The following is a 23,533-nucleotide window of genomic DNA, read 5'->3' as shown; positions in this document are numbered from 1 at the left end:
AGATTTTGCTAACTGTCCCTTTTCATTCACTCCACTCTGGCCCCATCCATGTCTTCACCAACACTAAGGCAAAGGATGGAGGATTTGAAAGTGAAACTTTCTACCCCAACGTAGAGCTCATGTTCCTGGATATCCCCAACATTCATGTAATAAGGGAGTCTCTGAGAAAGATGAAGGATGTGGTTTATCCTACTATTGATGAACCCCACTGGCATTCTGCTATTGACCAGACCCATTGGCTGGAGTACATAAGGGTAATCACACCAATAAAAATCCAAATTAGTCTGAAAAAATGAAATGAAATTCAGGAAATGCATCTTAAATATCCATCTATGTAACACAGTTTTGTATCACGGTTATGTGCAGCTCTTATTAGCAGGAGCAACAAAGATGGCTTACAAGTTGGAGTCTGGGAAGACTTCGGTGGTGGTCCACTGCAGTGACGGATGGGACAGAACAGCCCAGCTCACCTCCCTGTCCATGCTGATGCTGGACAGCTACTACCGCACACTCACAGGCTTCCAGGTCACACATTCAATTTAATCTCAGAAAAATGAAGTAACAAGAGATGACAATAGATATACACATTACTACTCATTGATTCATTTAACAATCAGTCATATATTACAGCTATTACAGATAACTGGGATCGTGTCAACATTTAGGTCTTACCTCACGGCAAGCAAAACGGTTATGCAGATCACCCTCAAAGTGTTTTGTTATTTTTATTGACAGGCTTATAATAATGTCATGAAAATTAAGAAAAACAAGTCAGAAATTGCAATTATTTTTATGTCAACTAAAACTTTCCAAAGTGGCAGCGTTGTATCTGGTATGAAAATGATTGGGACATCCACAGCCATGTGCAGAAATGTCTCCACTGAGAGACTGCAGAAGATATCTGCACTGTGGATTGCATAAGTATGTATGTTACAACCTGTATGTAGACAAGCTAAAAAACAATAGCCCAAAGTGGTGATGGGAAATGATAAAAATGGGTTTTCTTTCAAAAAGATTAAAAAAAAGGAAACAAAAGTGAATAGTAAATCAAATCCGGTGCGACACGTTACCTTCAGAAGTCCCAAAGCTCGTTAAATAACTTACAGCTGTGTGCAATCCAAGTCTCACATGTTCTGAAAGGCCCCAGAGTCTGCAACATCACTCATAAAGAGGCTCCATCAAGCAAGCAGCACCACAAAAACCAAGAAACCCTCCAGAAAGATCAGGGACAAAGCTGTGGAGAAGTCCAAATCAGGGCCTGGAATCCCGTGAAGCACCATGGAATCCATCCTCACAAATGGAGAGATTATGTAGCAATAATTAATAACCAGCACAACAATGACCCTAGGCATGCTACTAAAGCAATACCAATGGAACGGGAGTGTGAGTAACCCAAACCACAGGATCGTTTAATAAAGAGTCTTTAATCTCTTCTTGAATGGTCCTTACAGCAAACAGGCAAAAGGTAAGCAGTCCAAAAACAGGCTTAATCCCAGAGTCTCTTGAGATGTCTAACAAACTGATAACAAGACTGGCTCTGCGTCCACTTGCACAACATTCAGAGTTCTGTCCCGCTTCAATCACTATTTATTTGCCAATCATATCACAGTAAAGTAGGCATCATAGTTGAACTACTAATGATTAGTAGGTTAATTGCAGTTCACTCAATTATAATCTTATTATTATTATTTTATTATTAAGGACCTACTTTCCGTTCCTCGCACCAGACTAAAAACATATGGAGATAGGGCCTTCTGTTCAACTGCCCCTACACTATGTAACAATCTGCCACTTCACATCCGTTCTGCCCCCTCTCTACTACAGGTCAAAAAGAATCTAAAAACACATCTCTTCTCCACGTCCTACTCTTCTTAAACCGGCCCTACCCTTCCCCCCCTTCTTTTCTCTTGTTAAGCGACCTTGGGTACCCTGAAAGGCGCTATATAAGTCCAAGTTATTATTATTATTTATTTTTATTTTATTTTTATAAATGTATTCTACTGAGGCTTGAGTTAACCGTTTCATGAATGCTTTAAGTTGCTCTTGTTGGAAACTCTCAACTAGTGAACTTCAACGTCTGCATTGCAATCAAATCTTAGAATGTAGACATTAAAGATTCAGTCCATTTCAAGCCAATTATGTAATCATAATAGATTCAAATCAAAACATGTGAACCTCTAGTCAGATGTAGAAGTCACAGATGCATGTGGTAGTTTTTTTTCACCACTTTGAGCCCGGATGTTCTGATTCTGACAGTCTCCAGTTGAAATGGGGCGACCTTATTTCATGTGTGGGCTGGAGTCCATAAGCCTCTACTGTGTGTGTTTCTCTCTGTAGGTTCTGGTGGAGAAGGAATGGATCAGCTTTGGACACAAGTTTTCTGCTGTAAGACCCTGTTACCATGACAGTATGATCACAGCTTGTTCTGTTTGGGCTGATATAGTCTCCTTCCAGCTTTGAATATTAGTCTTGCTGTTAGACTTTTCTCCAGACTTAGCAGTTCAGTGAGTGACAACAGCAGGTCTTTTAGGTCATTTAAACCTGCCATTAATAACAGAGCTGTTGGGCCACTCACTTCCCCTTTACATGGAGCATATCAAGCAAACTGTCAGTTGTAGTTGTCATTTCCAGCCGGCTGAAATGGCTCCACTGTTCCGCTGCCTCAGTAACACATGGCGCTGTGAATGCAGACGGTTTAAGGAGCCGGCAGCTTCACTGGAACACAAACAGGAGGGTGGTTATTTACACCTCTGTCAATAACAGAGCTGCCAATGCATGTGGATTAGAATGGAACAGGAATATGAATTCTATTCACAGATGAACAGATGGCATGAATCAGTCTATGCTTATTCAGAGACAATGAGATGAAGGATTTAACACTTTAAAACTGTTTAGTTAAAGGACACTGAGCGGAATTCTTTTTGCCTGATTAAGGTGGAAGTAAATGACATTCAGGGCTTCAGCTATCGGTCAGATATTTTTTTAATCTGGATCAGTATGGGCCAGAATTCTTTTTTGTTTACAAATGCACCTGTCACTGGATTACTTCATACATTTCCAAACTGTTGTGAGTCTAAAGCGTTTGCTCCTGTACGGTAGCGTGTGGGTCACGGGGATGAGAACCATTCCAACTCGGAGCGCTCGCCGCTGTTCCTCCAGTTCATCGACTGTGTTTGGCAGATGACTCGACAGGTTAGTCTGTAACCCACGTCTTCTTTTCTAACCCTTGTTCAATTCAATTTTATTTATATAGCGCCAAATACACCATTCAAAGGATATCTGTTGGAACAGTGAAACACGAGTTAATGACCACAATAATATCACATATACATAAAGAGAGTAAAGTGAGGAAAGGTGTGACAGATGAGGCCCCCCCAGCAGTCTAGGCCTATAGCAGCTTAACTATGGGATGTTTCAGGATTACCTGAGCCATCCCTATTCAAGGTAAACACAAGAAACTTGTGCTAACGAAAAAAGAAATAAATAAATAAATGAAGGACCAGACTCAGTGAGTAATTCCCTATACTCCCTATATAGATCTGCTCCTCACACCACAACAACCATCTTTTTACAGCCACAAGCTACCTCAGCCTCTCACCAACTGCACACCAGTCACAGCGGGGTGGGGATGCAAACCCTGGTTCGGGTAGGGGGAGAAATAAAAGAGGTAAGATAGGCGGGAATGGGATTCAAACCCTGGTTCGGGTAGGGGGTAATGAAAGTATAGAGGGTGCCAGAGGTGGAGGCAGAACAAGACACACTAGCAGACACACTAGCAGATTCAACAGACCTAACTATAAGCTTTATAAAAAAGGAAAGTTTTAAGCCTGGTCTTAAAAGTGGAAAGGGTGTCTGCTTCCCGGACATTTACTGGCAGCTTATTCCACAATAGAGGGGCCTGATAACTGAAGGCTCTGCCTCCCATTCTACTTTTAGAAACTCTGGGAACCTCAAGTAAACCTGCAGTTTGGGAACGAAGTGCTCTGTTAGGAAAATATCTTACAATGAGATCTTTAAGATATGATGGAGCTCGGTCATTAAGAGCTTTATATGTGAGGAGAAGAATCTTAAATTCTATTCTGCATTTAACAGGGAGCCAATGAAGAGAAGCTAAAACTGGAGAAATATGATCTCTCCTGTTAGTTCTCATCAAAACTCTGGCTGCAGCATTTTGGATCAACTGGAGGCTTTTCAGAGAATATGTGGGACAGCCCAATAATAAAGAATTACAGTAGTCCAATCTTGAAGTAACAAATGCATGGAGCAGTTTTTCTGCATCACTCTGAGACAAGATGTTCCTGATTTTAACAATATTACGAAGATGAAAGAAGGCAGTCCTAGTTTTATATGCGAGTCAAATGATAAATTCTGGTCAAAAATAACTCCAAGGTTCCTCACTGTAGAACTAGAAGCCAAGGAAATACCATCTAGAGTAACTATATAGCTAGACAATTTCTCCCTGAAGCGCTCAGGTCCAAAGATAACGACTTCAGTTTTGTCTGAATTTAGAAGCAGACAGTTCTGAGTCATCCAGGTCTTAATGTCTTTAAGACATGCTTGTAGTCTGACCAACCTATTGGGTTCATCTGGTTTTATAGATAAGTACAGCTGAGTATCATCAGCATAGCAATGGAAATTTATGCCATGCTGTCTAATGTTACCTAATGGAAGCATGTATAAAGTGAAAAGAATCGGTCCAAGCACAGAACCCTGAGGAACTCCATGACTTACTCTGGTGTGTGAGGAAGATTCTTCATTTACAAGAACAAACTGAAATCTATCAGATAAATATGACTTAAACCAGCCTAATGCAGTTCCTTTAATCCCAATAACATGTTCAAGTCTGTGTAATAAGATACTGTGATCGACCGTATCAAATGCAGCACTGAGATCCAACAGGACAAGCACAGACACAAGTCCGCTATCAGAGGCTAAGAGGAGATCATTGGGAACTTTCAGCAGTGTAGTTTCTGTGCTATGATGCACTCTGAATCCTGACTGAAACTCTTCAAACAGATTATTTCTGTGTAAGTGATCACAAAGCTGAGCTGCAACTATTTTTTCAAGAACTTTAGACATAAAAGGGAGATTGGATATAGGTCTATAATGAGCCAACACTTCTGAATCAAGAGTAGGTTTTTTAAGTAAAGGTTTAATTACAGCAACCTTAAAAGTCTGAGGTACATATCCTGTCAACAAAGACAGATTGATCAAATCCAATATGGAAGTGTCAATTAATGGGAAAACCTCCTTGAACAGTCTGGTTGGGATTGGGTCTAAAACACAAGTTGATGGTTTAGAAGAGACTATTGCTGTTGTTAGTTCAGAGAGATCAACTGGACAGAAGCCGTCTAAATACAAATCAGGTTCTAAAGATACTTCTAAAGCTGCTGTACTTGATGATACATCACTGATAATAGTGGGAAGGACTCCATCAATCTTCTCTCTGATAGAAACAATTTTATTGATAAAGAAGCTCATGAAATCATCACTGCTGAGAGTTAAAGGAATAACTGGCTCAGCAGAGCTCGGACTCTTAGTCAGACTGGCTACAGTGCTGAAAAGAAACCTGGGATTATTCTTATTCTCTTCTATCAATGATGAATAATAAGCAGTTCTAGCTTTACGAAGGGCTTTCTTATACATTGTTAAACTATCTTTCCAGACTAACTGAGACTCTTCTAAATTAGAGGAACACCACTGTCTCTCCAGCTTTCTTGCAGTCTGCTTTAAAGCACGCAGCTGTGAATTAAACCAGGAGCCAGCCTCTTCTGACTGATTACCTTCCTTTTCAGAGGGGCAACATTGTCCAGTGCTGTACGCATTGAAACTATAGTGCTGTCAACAAGAGAGTCAAGTGTTGCTGGAGTAAAGTTTAGGTAGTCGTCCTCTGTCATATCTGCACATGGCAGTGAAGAAAAGGATGATGGAATTAATTCTTTAAATCTGGTTACAGCATCCTCTGATAGACACCTTCTATACGTAAATTTCTTCTCAGAAACTGTATAGTCAAGTAATGTAAACTCAAAGGTTATCAGAAAATGGTCAGATAAGACAGAGTTATGAGGGAACACTGTTAACTGTTCACTCTCAATGCCATAAGTCAGCACAAGATCAAGGGTGTGATTAAGGCAGTGAGTCGGTCTGTGAACACTCTGAGAAAATCCAATAGAGTCCAATATAGAATTAAAGTTCATATTCAGGCTGTCATTTTCAACATCTACATGAATATTAAAGTCACCCACAACAATGACTTTATCTGTACTCAGCACTAACTGGGATAAAAACTCTGAGAATTCAGACAGAAACTCAGAATAAGGGCCAGGTGGACGATACACAACAACAAACACAAGAGGTTTCTGGGATTTCCACTTTGCGTGGGAAAAACTGAGAATCAGAGATTCAAAAGAACTCAAACTAATCTTGGGTGTGGGACTGATTAGTAACCCTGATCTGAAGATAGCTGCCACTCCTCCTCCTCTGCCTGTGGTTCCAGGAACGTGAACATTTAAACAGTCAGAGGGAGTTGCTTCATTAATGCTAACATGATGCTAACGTGATGCTAACATGATCCTCCTGCTGCAGCCAGGTTTCTGTAAGACAAAATATATCAATATGATGATCACAAATCAACTCATTCACTAACAGACTTGGAAAGGAGAGATCTGATATTCAGCAAACCACATTTAATACTTTGATGTTTTTGTTCAGTTAAAGTTTTTGTTTTAATAATTTCTTTTTGCACAAGAGGATTTGCTCCTTTTGTGTTAATTGATTGGGTGGGTAGCAGTAGGTGGGAAGCTGCAGAGAAGTGTGTAAGACTACAACTCTGCATCCTGGTCTGATGAAGTGCTTTGCTAAGTATGTGTTGGTACATGAACTCATAAAGTCACCCTTCATCATCCTTTCTCTGTTTTTTTTTTTTTACTGTAGTTCCCAGCAGCCTTTGAGTTCAATGAGCTGTTCCTCATCACAGTGCTGGACCACCTCTACAGCTGTCTCTTTGGTACATTCCTCTGTAACAGTGAGCAGGAGCGGGCAGCCAAGGTGATAACACACTTATCTCATTAGCTCAGTTTGTAGCCAGCTTTCCATTCAGCAGCTGTGTGGCAGAAGAGAAACGATTTAGTTTTCTCTGACTGGTTTCAAGTGAATAAACTGCATAAACTGGGCTGTGTTGCCAGATGTTGGTGGTGTAGCTTACGTTGCTATGGTTATATCTGAAGCCGCGGTGGAGGAGAAAAAACAGCAACTGCAGTGGACATTCTTCCCCAGGACTTACTTTTATCTACGGGAGTAGTTTGGATATCATCTCCTAATCTGGAAAGACACTGGGCAGTTATGTCAGTTTATTGTTTGCTGGCTCAATTTTTCATTCATTTGAATTTCCCCAGTGTGTCCTCTGAAAAACATCAAGCAAGCTGATGAAACTTTAGTGAGAGCTTCTATCTTTCCATTTTTACTTTCCATTCACCTTTTCTTATTCTTCCAAATGGGAAACGATGGTTGGTAACCGTTGGGTTGGTAACCGTTGGGTTGGTAACCGTTTGGTTGGTAACCGTTTGGTTGGTAACCGTTTGGTTGGTAACCGTTTGGTTGGTAACCGTTTGGTTGGTAACCGTTGGGTTGGTAACCGTTGGGTTGGTAAACAAAGTGTTCTACTGGGCCTGAAAAGGCATTTCTGTGTAAAATAAATGCCAGATGAAAATGTTTTTGTGTCCTGTGCAGGAGACCCCCGCCAAGACTGTGTCCCTGTGGTCCTACATTAACAGGTAAAACACTGACTGCAAAGATATGACCAAGACATCAGTAATTGTACTGATATGATATGATGTCGGACTCTGCTCCCTACAGCCAGCCCGAGGACTTCACCAACCCTTTCTATGGGAATTATGAGAACCACGTTCTGTATCCACTGGTTTCGTCCAGACACCTGGAGCTATGGAGCAGCTACTACGCCCGCTGGAGCCCGTGTATGAGACCACAGGTATGCTGCAGAAACAGTCCAAAAAACTCCCACGGATTAGTAAAGATGATGCCATCTGGAACATTTAGGCAGCTAAATAAATGAAAATGATTATCACCAATCAACACATGAACCATGAAAGACTTAGAAAAGAGAGATTTCATGTTTCTTTGCTTCTGTCTTAATCTCTCTGAGGTTTTCATGATTTGCTCTGCTGTTTTTTCTCTTCTTTTGGTTCATTTCTTTTGGGTCTGCGGCTGAGGAGCACACACAGCCATGTGGGGTTTGGGAGGGTTTCTAATGCCATGTTCCTGATTATGGGGCCACAAATGACCAAGATTCTTTCCTAAGTTGGTGTGTCGCTGAGTGGGGGAAAATTGGGCGGCTGATGAGATTAGCTTAGCATTGAGAAATGTGGCCTGATTTGCTTGTGACTTGTTTTAAATGGTGTAGAGCCGATGCTCCAGTTATCTTATCTGAGCTGATGTGTCACAGGAAAGTAGATGTTAGAGTGTGTGATCCAGTGTGTATCAGTTTCACAGTGTTATAATGTGCACTGTGTGACCATGGGAAGGGATTCAAAGAGGAGCTGAGGATCCCACCGAGCTGTGATGGAAACAGCACTCCTGCTCACATCATACACGTTTCATTGAGTTTCTCCTGGTAGAATTTTAATTTCATTTCAATTTAGTGTTTTCTTTTACTTTTAAAATACTCATTTATTTACAGTTCTGTAATGCTATTCATGACTGTTTATAATCACACAAAGTTATGGTCACCACCTAACTTTGCTGTGTATCATTACTCACATGATTTTGCTTTGTTAACATTATTCTTTTCCATTTCTTTCAAACAGCTGCTCCAATGCTTGTTCATAGAAAGTCTGATGTGAGAATAAGTGCTTCTTGCCTGAGTGCAGTGAAGATGCTCTTATGGTGGACAGCTTTGGTTGCTCACATGGTGATTGTGTTTCAGGTGCCGGTGCATCAGACTCTGAAGGACCTGCTGATCCTGAGGGCGGAGCTCCAGAAGAGGGTGGAGGAGCTGAGGAGAGAGTCCTCCTCCCAGTCGCTGTTCTTCTCCTCCGAACACTCCCCGCCCCCCCCTCACAGCACACCGTCCTCGCTGCACACCGCCGTCTAACCAACGCATGCCACACATATTTCATTTATGACTCTTTCATTTCTACATTTCTTCATTTGTGTAAAAATAATTTAGTCAAGTAAAGTGATGCCATTCCCAGAAAAGTTTTACATATCAGGACATCGTCGAAAACGTTCACGTGAAAAATGACAAAAGCATCTGGTCCTTACAGATCTTAAAATGATTGAAATACAACCTCAGATGATAAATAACATGTTAAGTGAGATATAATGTGAAACAGATCAGCTGTATGTAGATATGAGACCTAAAAATGCAGCTTGGCAGGATAGATTTGGCCAGGGTGTGCACAAAAACAATGACTGGGCCATTGCACCAGCTCAGTAGATGTGTTGGTGGCTTTGGGATCATTATCCTGTTGCACGGCCCAAGCTGTGGCAAAGCTTTTGCTTTTGGATAGATGCCCTCCTGTCTGACTCTGGAATGGTTCCAACAGTGGCTGCGAAACAAGCTGAAACCACCTCTGCTCTGCCACTGTGCTGGAGCTGCTGTGAGGTGCTGATGGTGTGTACTTCCTGTGTTTGGTTTCCTCCAAACGTGCTGCTGTGCATTCTGAGCAAACATCTCCACTTTGGTCTGCTCTGTCCAAAGGACATTGTTCCAGAAGTCTTGTGGTTTGTTCAGATGCAGCTTTGCACACCTAAGCTGTGCTGCCATGTTCTTTTTAGAGAGAAGAGGCTTTCTCCTGCAACCCTTCCAAACAAGTCACACCTGTTCAGTCTGTTTCTAACTGTGCTGTCATGACCTTTAACCTTTAACATGCTGACTGAGGGCTGCAGAGTCTGAGATGTAGCTCTTGGGTTTCTGACCTTGGGGTGACCTTTAACCTTTAACATGCTGACTGAGGCCTGCAGAGTCTGAGATGTAGCTCTTGGGTTTCTGACCTTGGGGTGACCTTTAACCTTTAACATGCTGACTGAGGCCTGCAGAGTCTGAGATGTAGCTCTTGTTTTTTGTAGTTTCTCTGAGCATTGCACGGTCTGACCTTATGGTGAACTGTTTTTGGCGCAACTGTTTTGAATGTTTGCCGCTTGGGATTAATCTGTCTCACTGCACAGTGATGAAAAACCTTTCCTCTATGGATGGGTAACAGTTGCTACTCTAAGATCATTGCTGATGTCTTTCCTCCTTGGCATCGCGTTAACTTCCACTCGCATGCTAACAGAGCAGCAAACTACCCACACCTCTGTAACCATATGATCAGTTAACAGTCACAGTATTTTCATACACACTCCCTGCAGCTTGGCTCTTTTTGTTTAAAAAATGATGAAATATTAATATGTCAGATATGTAATGTGCTATTGATCACCTCTTTTTTTCACTTCTTATTTATTTTTAGCAAATTTTAACCCCTTAACGGCTATTGTCGCATATATGCTACAAACCGTTTGACTCAATCAACCAGCTGAGATAGCATCTTTATTCCATATTCACTGCGACCGCAAAGCGACGGACTTATTTCCTGTTGCAGATTTATGAAATAAATATGTAAAAAAAAAAGGTGAATAAAAAACATTGTTTTTTCACTGTTATATTACTGTGTTGTTGTTATCTTATTATTGACCATTATGCCTGTTGTCGCAAATTTGCAACATACCAAAATTTCTATTTATTTTTTGTGCAAAAGTGAAATGAATAATCTCAGCATTATTTACCATCTACTTAAAGGCTAAAACACACACAAAACATTTTTTTATATACAGCTATATAAATTCAGGCGTTAAGGGGTTAAAATTCCACAAAAAAAAAAATTTATGCTCAACTTTCTGCAACAATATGAATAAACTCTATGTATGCATCCCTTTTGTCTGTTAAATCCCACCCCACTGAGCTCAGGGGGGCATTGGAGGGATGTGGTGGAGCAGCCGAGGCCTGACTCCCTCATGGCCACCACTTTCACCTGGTTCTGCATGAGTGTGTGTGTTCATATGCCATTCAACTGGAAGTCCGCTCATTGCTACAGATGTCACCATCATCTCTGATAGAAATCCAAAAATCTGCTTTTCCTGAGTAATATTTTGGTGAATTTTCTGGGGATTGCAGAGAGATTCTCTCTGGTGTGCCGATAAGTTTGTCAAGCAAACGGGCTGAGTGCTAGCTGTTCGGCCCAAAGGTCATAGTCCTTAGCCAACTGTTATCAAAGTAATAGAAAGCTTTGAAACAGTGTGTGCGTAGCAGGTTATACATCTTTTAATGTCTTTCAGTGAAAAAAAGAAAAAAAATGCTCCTTGTCTCAGGGCTCGGCACAGTCGCATGTTGTAAATAACAGGAAGTAGCCAGAGTTTTTGAATAAAATAACTATGCCTCCTCATACCTTATCTCTGTGACTTTCTTTAAGCAGATATATAATCAGATGTGCTCTAAAAGTACTGATGGATTTTTCCCCTTTTTCTTTTAATGCCAGAAACTTTACAATGAAAAGGAAAAAATGGGAGCAGGACTTATAGATTCTGGTATTCACAGTTGTTCCACAATTCATTTTTATTTGACACTTCCCAACACTACAGTACTGACTCCCTTACCCGAAACTGCATGGAAGGAGTGGCATATATCAGTTTCATTGCATACTGCCTGTATATGTTTAATCTGCCTTTTTTTTAACCATTTGAGCAACACCACCTGTAAACGTATTGAGAGTTCATTTTTAGGCAGCTTATTTGCAACTTTCCAAGTTTGTCAATTGTTCTAAGTTTCTATTGATTTAGTCTATTATAATATCAATCTGTTTTTCTCAAAACTGCAGACTGCAACAATATAATTTCCCTTTGGAATGAAGTGAGCAACCAAACTATGGTTGATTTCACGCGACTGACTAAAATATTACCTGTGCTGCAGTCTGTTTGATCTGTTTTGGGATGTGCTAAGCTTCATTGATTGTGCACTGTGATGTCTGGATGAAAGACACCTTCTGGTTCAGGTTTTCTTATCCACACAAATCGACTACACTTAGCAAACAAAAGGAGAGAAATGTGAAAACAGATTTTATCTTGTGTTCCATGGGAAACGGGACTGTGAACAACAGCGTTTGAACAAGTTAGTCTTTATCTACCCTTTTGTATTATTCATTTGTAAATTTCACTTAGTTTAATCCAAATATGTGATGTTGAAGTCATTTATAATGAGACTTAAAAATAAGACTTTTTCAGCTGATATTTAATTGAAAATAGATAAAAATGAAACGATCCCCCTAAAGTCAGAGGTCTATGGTTTATTTGACTGGTTCATATTAGAAACAATATGCTGGAGTTTATCATTACACAATCACAAAGTGTCAAACATTCACTGATGAAAACAATTGTGTTTAACACAGAATGTACAACAGTGGAGTGGAAAGTGTGTGTGTGTGTGTGTGTGTGTGTGTGTGAACGGTAGTGTCACAAAGCCACTTCTCACGTATCAGATCAGCTTAAACTTTACTGAGCAATGCACTGCAAGCGAAACGTGAAGGTTTTCTCCAGATTCTCATTCAGGCAACAGACCTTTAGGTTGGCTTTGTCTGACAACGTGCCCACCACGAGGCTGTGCTCTACAGACGGGACCCCCAGAGTCGCATGGCTCCTGTCCTCAACAAAGAGTGCAAATGAAACGGTGCAAATCCCAGACAGACTCCACCCAGGAGAAGTTTTTTTCTGTTTTAAAGCAGAGCAGTGATGTTGAAGCACTTGCAAAACAAGATTGAGAATAAAACCAGATCTCAGGTGCTTTTTAAAAGCATTTGCAGCCCCTTATGGCTGAATGAGGCATTTTCTCAAAGCAACGAGGCATTTGGCTTTTTGTCTGCGTCTCCCTTTCACACGGCCTTTGACTTGCTGTGTGAAAGCAGCTCAATAAACGTACAAGTCTGGCTGTGAGTTAAAGATGGCACTGAGTCATGGGTTGGAATCATTTGATCCGGTAATGTTGTTGGTCATTTACAATAAGAGCACAACGTCATGATGCAGAGCAAGCTGTGCTCGGCTGATCGAGTCTCCGCCAACAAAGTGGTGGGGTGGTGCGCACCGTCGCCTGGTTGGACCTCCACCTTCATCAGATATGGGCTTTTGCTGTTGTGTTGATAGAACTTATATAACGTCTTTACTGCATCCAGTCAGGCCTAAAATGTTGTCACCCGTAGATTTCAGATGACACAGGACTTCTCACAGGAGTCACATCATCTCCACTTTAGAAGCACAGATCATCTTCTCCAGAATCAGGTGGGAATATATCAACGGGTCCAAACTACTCTCCTGAATACAGAATACTTGGTGAATTTGGAATAAAACTTAACATAAGAACTGTTTGATTTCTTTTTTCAAAATCATTTTCTGTTGAGATAAATCACAACGATGTAACGTAAAATAAGCCTGAGTGCGGTGAAGCCCGACATGATTGGGTCACCATGCTGATATGTGTCTCTCACTCTGACGTGCAGGCTTGAATGTTAGCACCTCCATTAATGGAAATGAAAAGCTGTTCTCAGAAAGAAGATCATTGGTAACTAATTTATTGTAAATTGGACCTTTTTGTAAAATTTAGCGAATTTTGTGAACTTTCTTAGCCAACAGTGAGGTCTGCAAAATCACCGTAATGTAATGTAATGTAATGTAATGTAATGTAATGCTACAGGCCATAACAAGGTCAAACAGTAAATAAGACTTAAAAAAAAAAAATGTTCTATGCTTTAGCAGCTGCTGGTTTTAAGGTGTTCATAATACCACAGAGAACTAATACTTACTCAGTATTAATATCATACAATGAAAGTTCACACCATGAGAGTTTTACACCCATCAGCCATAACATTAAAACCACTGGCAGGTAAAGTGAGCAACACTTCTCATCTGGATCCAGGACCCACTGACACCTTCCTAAACATTTCTGCAGGCCAATTGCCCCCCACAGCCGTACAGTCGGGCAACTCTAACGAGCAGCTTGTTGCAGTGGGGCAGCACTGAGCCTGAGCCTGGGATTAAAGCCTGCCAAAGGGCCTGAGGTGTTCCCCCGACCTCCAAACTCTCCAGATACCCATCTGATAGCATCTGTGGGAGGCAAGGCCAACACACAAAGACCCTCCCCACAGCTCACAGGGCCCAAAGGGTCCTCTGCGGGGGTCCTGACACCTTCAGATGGTCTTTGACCACACCTCGACTGCGGAGAGCACACTCTGTATGGTCATAATGTTATGGCTGATCAGTGAATACATTATGTCAAAAGACTATCTATGCATTTTATCATAACAGATTAATAATTACATAAAAAAAATGCCTGAAAAAACAAACAAAAAAAAAAACAAAAAAAAAACTTATGAACAGTGAAAAAAAAAAAGAGGAAGCTATTAGTGTGTCATTAAAAATAAAAAAAAATCATCATACAGAGTATTTTTTTTTACAAGTTTTTTTCTTTTGTATCAGTATCAAGAATCTCCTTATTATCAAAGCAATTCAATGAACACAGTGAAGATGAAAAAATTTAGACTAAGGTCGATTGAATAGGTGTTGCTACATTTGTGATCTCAATAAATAAATAAATAATAGGAAGAAACATAAATAAAGGTCCAATTAACATGTTGACCATAATGATGGTAGCATCCTGTGTGCTACACAGCATTCCCTTCAGTACGGCGCTCAGCACTGGGTGGTTCCAGGAGAATCTGCTGGGCTGCAGAGTACACACATCACCTCTGTCAGACATTACAAACCACAGGACACATACTGCACAAACACAGCTGATTCCAACAGTTCGTCGCTGGGAAGATCTCACATGTTCTGACAATACAGTTACAATGTTTAGCAAATCAGGCAGGAACAATTCAACCCTGAAACAATGTTAAAAAGGTAGCTCATGATGTTGGACAATGTAGCCCATGCAGTTGTGTCCACAGTTTTGATCAATACTGTATATAGTTTCTCTTCTGTTTGGACTGCTAGCTACATGAGGATGATAGAGTACCTCTGAGGGGGGAAATGTAGTGCGGCAGAGATGTGTGTACCTTGTGGTTCTGTTGCCACCACAGCTTCAGGATTCTCAGAACTGACCATGTCAGTGTTCAGGCTCTCTGTCAAAACACAAAAGAACATCTTTCAGCAAAAACATTTGAAGGAAAACAAACACTACCATAACTGTTACCAGGGCTACAAACTTCAGAGTCCAGAGGATTTATCCAAAAAAGAATGAAAAGGAAGCTGAATGAAAAAACCCAACAACTTAGGACTAATATCTGATGTGAGCCAGACAGATAATCAGATAGATATATTATCATATAGATAATCCATTCATTTTCTATACCCACTTAATCCAATTCAGGTTTGGGGGGGGGGGGTGTCATCACCAACACAGAGGCAAACCTAGGGACATCCCTAGGGTCAATTTAGAATCCCCAAGTAACCCAACATGCATGTTTTTGGGCTGCACGGTGGTGTGGTGGTTAGCACCGTAACCTCCCAGCAAGAAGGTTCCAGGTTCAACTCCCAGCTGGAGCCCCTGTGTGTGGAGTTAGCATGTTCCCCCTGGGTACGAGCGAGTTCCTCCCACCATCCAAATACACACATTCGGTTAATCAGCGATTCTAAATTCTCCCTTGGAATAAGCAGGAATTATGAACGGATGATGGGAGGACGCTGGAGTACCCACACCGGAGAGAACCAACGCTTGCATGAGGGGAGCATGCAAACCCTGGCCAGGATTGGAACCAGGAACCCAACTGCTGCGAGGTAACAGTTTTAACCACCACACAGCTCCAAATAATGTCCAACTGAAAAGAGCAGCCAATGTTCTTATCTCGTAGTAAAACACAACAGCAAAACCGGTAACATGCAAAAAGTAGTTTTGGTTATTTCCCAAAAACATACAGCTCTCTTATGCATGATTAAGCTTGGGACTGGAGCAAGTGTTTTATACATTTTCAGATCTCACAGTTAATTAACCTTAGAGATACTTAAAGAAGAATTAATCTTATACTACTGGTGTAAAATAAATAGACAAACTGCGTGTTTTCCTAGTCAAATCTTTACATACAAATGGGATTTTATTATACTTTTGTTGGCTTATTGCATCATGAGTAAAATTTGAGAGTCTAGAAGAGATAGAGGCGAGGAGATGTGCAGTCCGAAAGAAAGAAAGATGAGACAACTAAAGAACAACTGGAAGGAAGATGTGTATGAGACAACATACCAGACCTGTAGGTCTGTCAAATTTGTCACCTTCACAAAAGCAGCTTTCACAGCAACACCATCACATCACAAAGGGAGGGGAAAAGATTGCTTCATTACAAATAAAGTCTAAAAAGTAGTTTAAAAAATAAAAACTCCGTGGCAGAGGCTGAAACTGGACCCAAGAAAACGCTGCGAGAGGAAGTCGGGCGGAAAGTGTAAAACAAGATGAATACACAAGATTGAATTTTACAACAGAGAGCTCAGAGAACCAATAGGATGACAGAGAGCTGCTTTCATTGTTTATTTCTGTGAGGAATAACTTATTAGCTCTTCTGTTCCATAGCGTTTGCTTCGCTTGTCGCTAAAGTTGATGACATGCAGGTTTATAATCATGACCAGAATAAAATAGTGATCATTTCTCCCACTTCTTTCTGTAGGCTGTAAAGGAGATTAAGATTAGATTTATTGTCATGTACAGGGAGATGCACAGAACTTCTCCTCCGCTTTTAACCCATCCAGCTTGGCACCTGTTGAACACGCACTCATGGAGACAGATGCCATACACTGGAGCGGTGGGCAGCCGATCAACCACTTTGTGGCATGGTGTGGGAAAACTGTCCTCAAACAAACAAAAACAAACAAACAAAAAGAGGGGATTTTTGGAGGGCCAGGAATGAGCCAAATACTGAGAGGAGCTGGAGGTGCTTGAATTTATCTGAACAAACTAGTCTGGAAATGCAACATTAGGCTGTCGACAAGAAGGGACATAACCGACTGTACTTCTTAAGGTCCTTCAGTGTTTTCACCAACATCTTCTACATGTCTGCAGAGGGTTTGCTGTTGGGCAGAAGCAGGAGAGCCAGTGACTCAAAGGAAGTGAACAAAGGTAAAGAAGGCTGGCTCTGAATGTGCTTCGGATCTGAATATTCAAAGAAGAAAGTTACACAAGCTGATTAACAAAACTATCCATCCCCTTAAAAGTGATCAAACAACACAGGCTACACAAGCAATGGCAGTAACCAATTTCATCTTTGTTGTGTCGCATTCACTTTGTTCTGAGGCAGTATGTTAATATTTAAATCAATTCAAATCTTCTTGTGACAGATTTTTATATACGTTCATATGTTTACAAAAGAATTTCTGCTCATTCAAATATAGCGCAAGGATAGAATCAAGCATGTTAAGACTGTTCAATCTTTATTTTCATTGTTATTTTTTTCAATGCACGTTATTTTCTCCTCGTCTATAAAGAGAAAAAACTGCAATTAATTGTGTCATGAAGAATATCCGTGTCTTAAATACACACGTCCCACTCAGTTGTAATAAAACATCTGGTCTGATAACCAGTCATTGAGTGAGGGATGTTTATTTACATTCATTTAGTTAATGCGTTAAACACAAGTGTTCAGTCAAAGGCTTCTTCAGCACTGCTGCAACTCAGACCGGGACAGCAGGTCATTCCACCCTGCAGAATGACAGCTTATCATCATCAATCGAAAATAAATAAAAACTGCAACATTCAGGTTTTCTCTTTGGGAATCATTTTTTCATTTTGAAAGTAACTCAGATTCCTGTTTTTGTTTTATTTCTTAGCTACTTTTTTCCAAATTTGCCTGCTAATTGTCTAAGAATGAACTAAAAGAAACTCTTAGGTTCAGATACATACGTAGATACACCGATACTTTATACAATCCACATCTGATGTAATGCGGAGGATTTTGGTGCGATGTCTGCAAAAACTGACCAGAAGTTATAGCAACATAAGTAACGTAGCACCGATGAAAATGCTGCTGCAGTAATGTTGCGTTTTTCTTCTGAGTGATGATACAGAGCGCTAAAGTAAATGTCTGGAGTCCATAAACATATTTCATCAGTTTTATTGTGAGAATTAACCACAGCTTCAATCTCCTCTGATTTCCGGCGTACTCAGAGCTGAGTGAGAAACGATCCTGATCGAATTTTACTTAAACATGCATTTAGGAACTTCGTCTATAGAGCCAAGCAAATCAAAAGCCACAGAACAAGAGAGCTGATCAGTTTTTACTAACAGATAGCAACAGTGACGTTAACTCTGCATCTGCCTTGCATCCACGTCTTCACTCCAGCACTAAAATCCAATCTCTTGTTTGTTCTTGCTGATAGAATGGATCCATTTTCTGTATCTGTTTTTATTCCTATAAACAGTGTATTTTTCTCCCCTAAACTTTATTTGTACTTTATATTTTTTTCTTAATTTTGAAAGTGTGTTGTCATCCTGTGGCTTGCACATAAAGTAGTAGAGTGAAGCTAAATAGTCTTGTGCTGGGGCGGAAAACAATGTTGTGAACTTTGATAACTCCAGGTTAGTTTCAGATCTGGAAATGTGCATGACAAAGACTGATGTAATTCAGAAGGTTTAAGGTTCACAAACATTTTTGGTGTTGCTTTGAAACTGATGCTTCTTGTGTGAGAGCCTTACGTTGTATGCTGAAGCACAACTTCTTCTTCTGGTAGGAGATGTAGCTGCTGATAGCACCCACCAGTGCCATAGTTACTGCACTAGCAATCCCTGCAATGGTGCCCACCTCTTCTATGGTCCCTGGAAACAAACACAGACACAGATACTTTTAAACATTATACTGAGGCAGCAACAGGCAAACAGTACAGAAACCGTACAGAACCAAAACACCTACCACTGTTGTTATCCTGCTGGTTGATCTCACCACTGTCACCACTTAGATGCCCCCCTGCAGAAACAATGTTCATATTGCATCTTTGCTGTAAAGTCTGCATTAAATATTTTCACTCAAATCCTGTCAGGGTCTAGATGTTACCTTTGCTTGGGTCAGGTTTGTAGGATTTGTCTTTACTCACATTACTCAGATCGCTGTCAGAAAATTCACCTACAAGGAACACAAGCACTTACCGATGTGAAAATTCAGACAGACATCTCCCCATATATCACTATATACCTGGAATTACTGGAGGGAAATATAGAAAAATTGAAATATTAACCAAGTAATGTCATACAAATGATCTGCATTTAAATGAATAAGACTGTAAAATTTTATTTTTAAATACGTGAAGAGGATGCACACAAGAGTGTGGAGTTGTTCAAGATCATAAACAATTGTATTCCCTCCTTACTGGCACAGCAAAACTGTCTTGTTGGTGGAGCTACTGTAACCAGCTATAATTTTTTTCTTAATGTACTTTCAAACCTTTGCAAGATGTCAGAAATGCTGAAAGGAATCTCGTCACTCATTCTTTTAAGTATTGAATTCTCGTAATGTTTCATTTAAAAAAAACAAAAACAATGCATCTAGCTTTCGCAAAAAAAAAATTACTTTAGCAAATTTTTCAAATGGACATATGAAGAAAGGTTCTAAAGTTTTGTGGAGACAAAGAGATAATGTTAAAAGCCCTAATCCAAATGAAAAAAGCAAAGTCAGACACTTTTATTTTCTAAATTGTACACACAATGGGCCTCATGCAAGAACCGTTTGTACGAACAGATTTGTTCTTAAGTCGTGCGTACGAGTGATTTAAGAGGATTTGCGCATTCACCAATCTTTTCGTATTTTACGTTTTCTTTCAGGTACGAATTTACGAGTGATCCAGACCTGTCGTAGGAGTCACGTAAAATAGTCCGCTGTTATTCCAATCAAGTTTGCATGACTAATGGATTGTATATTTAATTACTTTGAAGAAAACATAAATACATATATACCCCATAATGATGCTGACATTATTCTGTTTGACTTAAATTATGCACTAATGGTAGATTAATTTGACTCAATGGGAAGTGTAACCAGCAGCTGACTTGCTACTTTTGGATGCCTTAGTGCGTCAGGCTGTTAGAAGAGAGCGTGTGTTTCGAGAGTGTGTTGATATCCTTGTGGAGACAGACGAATGGCTGATATCAAGATTCAGATTGCCAAGGACTGTTTTGCTGCAAATTTACAGCTGGCTGGAGCCACAAATCCGGAAAGGAACTCGCCGATCAAACCCAGTTCCCCCACACGTCCAGGTCCTCACCACCCTTGGATTTTTGGCCACTGGAACCTTTCAGAGGGAGATTGGAGACAGATCGGGGGTGTCCCAGTCCTCTGTGAGTCGTGCGCTCCCCTTGGTCATCAAAGCTCTCATCAGTTTATCACCCATGGTACATCAAATTCCCATACACCGCTGTCCAACAAGTACAGATTAAGAGGGACTTTCATGCCGTGGCTGGACTGCCAAACATAATCGGAGCAATAGACTGCACACATATACGCATCAGAGCACCCGTGCTGTTGTGGAGCGCACTGAGCTGAAGGCCAGGTGGGTGTGTCTCCATACAGCGGGGGGGCAAACTGCTCTATAGCCCAGAAAAGGCATGCCAGATTTGTACAATATTGCCATGAACGAGGGTCTCCACCTGAACCAGCCCAGGCAGACCAGAAGGTGTGGTGCCAGAAGACCCCCCTCATGGACCACCCCATCAAAGAGCCATCATGATGAGGCAACAGCTGATTGCACGGCTTTAGTTGCAGTCAGAGCGCCTGGCCATGGCGAGACGTTTTTTTTTTTAAGCCATTTTCATATCAAACCATTTCTTCTTTATTTCGGTGACATTACGAACTACAGGTGACACAGAATTAACAGCACTTGTAATAACTTCCCATTTCTTGGCTTTAGCAGGTCCCGTAATTCCACTGCTAAAAATGACAGATTTTCCTTTCAGGATCTCTGAAAGCAGATCTTCAGTCTCAGAGCCCCTAAAGTTGCTCTTTTTGTGCCTTGATGCCATTCTCATGACTCAACACTTCCTGGCACAGGAGAGAGGAAGCACAGCCTTATTTGGCATTATTTTGGGCGTGGCGTATGCAAATTAACTATCCTCGTGCACTTAAATACGCACGGGTGGCATTCATCATTTACGCAGGACGTTTACACACTTTTTCTGAAGTTAAGAGCGTTTGTTGAATCTGACGTGGCGTGTTCGTACGAGACCTTACGAAAAGTGAGAGAAATGAAGAATAAGAATAGGAAAATGTTCTTGCATGAGGTCCAATGACTTTAAATCCAAATATGAAGTCATTACACTTAATAAAGACTGATCATTTACAGATGTTATTAATGCAATGGGACAATCTCATACCCACCTCCTTGCCCCTTGTTCTTAGTCTTGTCTTTAATGTCCTTACTGGGGTCCAAGGCATCTGCCAGATCAAAGTCTTCAAGAGCTGTAAATGTGCAAATGCAAAAATGAAGAAATATTCAAATGAAGCGGCGGTCTTTCAAAGCTCACCCTGCTCACCTACTGGCTTATTATCAGGCCCCACAGATCTAGTTTCAAAAGACTGTTCCTGAAACCAATAGTAGCAAAACAATTCTTCCAGTACCGAAGCTATGATACAGATAGACGGCGATAGTTTGTGTTCTCCAAGTCACTGACTGAGTTTGCTTAAAATATAGCAGCTGTTTATAGAGTTTGAACAGACTGCAGGACTGTTTGCACTTAGGCCGTTGTTCTTACTGCAGGTTAAACTTGCCACTAACGCTGCTGGCCTTTCCCACTTCCAGTCTTTGTGGCTGTGTTGTACTGTGTGTTGTCGTGAAACAGCTGTCCCCCCAGACCCCCCAATAAGCATAGAGGCAGAAGTGCATACATAAATGTAAAAAGATAGACAGGTTAATGTAAGGAGAAAATGCACTGGGGAAATAATAGAGAAGTAAATACATCTATAAATAAAATCAATTAAAAATGCAGAATGAAGTCAAAATTAAATAAAATATAATAATTCTAAGGAGATGAATATATCAGGGGCTGCACGGTGGTTAGCACGGTAACAGAAAGAGGGATACAGGTTCAATTGTATCAGCCCGCAGCCCCCCCAGCCAGCCCCCGGCTGGGCCTTTCTGTGTGGCGTTTGCATGTTCTCCCCGTGTTTAAAAGTAAACGAACATTGCCAAATGAAAAATGACCAGGAATAAAGCCTGTCACGCCTCAGGCAGGGATGGACTGTGAGACTGTAGAATGAGCAGATTATCTTTCATTATGTTTTTCAGACAAAAGGGAATCCAGGTCAGACAGGAAGGTCAGCAGGCGGGACAAAGCCAGTCTAATCAGGGTGTACATTTGCAAAAATGTGTTTACTCAGTCTCATGGCCAACATTTTTGTTATTATCCTCTGGTCCCAGTTTAACAGAGCAAATGGCCTGTTATTAGCAGGGTCAGTTTCTTCCCACCCCTTTTTCAAAATTAGGCAATTTTTTTTCTTCATATGAATGAATTAGGCAGTTCATCCTCATGATTACCTTTTTTCTTTTTTCGGAAAGCTTTGTAAATTTTTCAACCAAAGTTTTGTGAAAGCTTTGGTGATAACAGAGTCAACATAGATCCTTGCAGCTTTACCCATTGTTAGGTTTGTAAAGAAATCAGAGATATCTTCTTTTGTACATTTAACTTTGCTAGAGTAAAGCTTGTCATAAAAAAAATACAAAAACAAGTGTTTATCTCTAAGATCAGTAACCAATTTGTGTGATTTATATTTCATTCTATGAGTAGCATGGTTGGCACACCAGGCACAGAAACCCTGGGATCGTTGAGTGTTGACTGGCTTAAAGCTTTTCAGGTTTGTCACCAAGTTCAAAATTGTTCTATTTAACTTTTATTAAAAGTTAAAGGTTATTAAGAACGTTACAGTACTCATGTTTCAATTTCAAATTAAATTTTTTGTTAACAGGAAGCAGGGGACAGAGAGAGGGGGAACAACATGCAGCAAAGGGCCGTCCGATACGGGACTGGAACCGGGGCCAGCTGCAGCGAGGACTGTAGCCTCTGTACATGGGGCGCCTGCTCAACCCACTACTCCACCGACCGCCCCAATTTCAAACTTTTTAATGCAATTAGATTGTAAAAGTGAGACAAGAAGGTCTTCAAGAGTAGGGATAGTTTTTTCTGTCACTGAGGCAATGATAAAGCTATTTTTTCATAGCCAATTCAAATAAAATAACATATTCCATCAGTTTTAAAAGCTTAATTATAGATCAATATGATAATCACTAATCAAGTAATTTATGAAGGAGATAAGAGATATCCAAAATACAGCAAATGTCATTTAATAGTTTTTGTTCAGTTAAATTTTTAATCCGAATATAAATGAGATTTTCAGGTTTCACTCCACAGTCGTTTTAGGGTTCTTTGGAGGTAGCAGCATTTGGCTGCAGAAAAGTGTGTGATACTGCAATTCACATCCTGATCTCAAGACCAGGTTGTCATGGATTTGGATAACTAATAAATTTGGCCATATTT

At 40.6% G+C, this 23,533-nt stretch overlaps 2 protein-coding genes across 6 annotated transcripts in view; one reads left to right on the top strand and one right to left on the bottom strand.

Annotated features, from left to right (window-relative positions):
- The window catches only part of mtmr1a (myotubularin related protein 1a), a 54,475-nt gene extending 43,037 nt beyond the window's left edge, over nucleotides 1-11,438 (top strand). For all 3 annotated transcript variants that reach the window (XM_075450952.1, XM_075450951.1, XM_075450950.1), the window contains 8 exons: nucleotides 69-254; nucleotides 367-525; nucleotides 2,338-2,385; nucleotides 3,100-3,192; nucleotides 6,934-7,047; nucleotides 7,729-7,772; nucleotides 7,855-7,987; nucleotides 8,942-11,438. In XM_075450952.1, the coding sequence (XP_075307067.1) occupies nucleotides 69-254; nucleotides 367-525; nucleotides 2,338-2,385; nucleotides 3,100-3,192; nucleotides 6,934-7,047; nucleotides 7,729-7,772; nucleotides 7,855-7,987; nucleotides 8,942-9,109 (945 nt within the window). In that variant the 3' untranslated portion in view covers nucleotides 9,110-11,438. The remainder of the gene's footprint in view (nucleotides 1-68; nucleotides 255-366; nucleotides 526-2,337; nucleotides 2,386-3,099; nucleotides 3,193-6,933; nucleotides 7,048-7,728; nucleotides 7,773-7,854; nucleotides 7,988-8,941) is intronic.
- Nucleotides 11,439-12,320: 882 nt separating this feature from the next.
- Nucleotides 12,321-23,533, bottom strand: part of cd99l2 (CD99 molecule-like 2) — a 28,054-nt gene continuing 16,841 nt past the window's right edge. For all 3 annotated transcript variants that reach the window (XM_075450953.1, XM_075450955.1, XM_075450954.1), the window contains 6 exons: nucleotides 21,381-21,461; nucleotides 19,068-19,136; nucleotides 18,927-18,980; nucleotides 18,713-18,832; nucleotides 15,093-15,158; nucleotides 12,321-14,761 (listed from right to left, as the gene is read on the bottom strand). In XM_075450953.1, the coding sequence (XP_075307068.1) occupies nucleotides 14,700-14,761; nucleotides 15,093-15,158; nucleotides 18,713-18,832; nucleotides 18,927-18,980; nucleotides 19,068-19,136; nucleotides 21,381-21,461 (452 nt within the window). In that variant the 3' untranslated portion in view covers nucleotides 12,321-14,699. The remainder of the gene's footprint in view (nucleotides 14,762-15,092; nucleotides 15,159-18,712; nucleotides 18,833-18,926; nucleotides 18,981-19,067; nucleotides 19,137-21,380; nucleotides 21,462-23,533) is intronic.

Source organism: Odontesthes bonariensis, chromosome 19 (genome assembly GCF_027942865.1).
Source record: "Odontesthes bonariensis isolate fOdoBon6 chromosome 19, fOdoBon6.hap1, whole genome shotgun sequence".
Lineage (NCBI taxonomy): Eukaryota > Metazoa > Chordata > Actinopteri > Atheriniformes > Atherinopsidae > Odontesthes > Odontesthes bonariensis.
The sequence above is the reverse complement of the archived record's forward strand: the minus strand, read 5'-3'. Positions and strand labels throughout refer to the sequence as shown.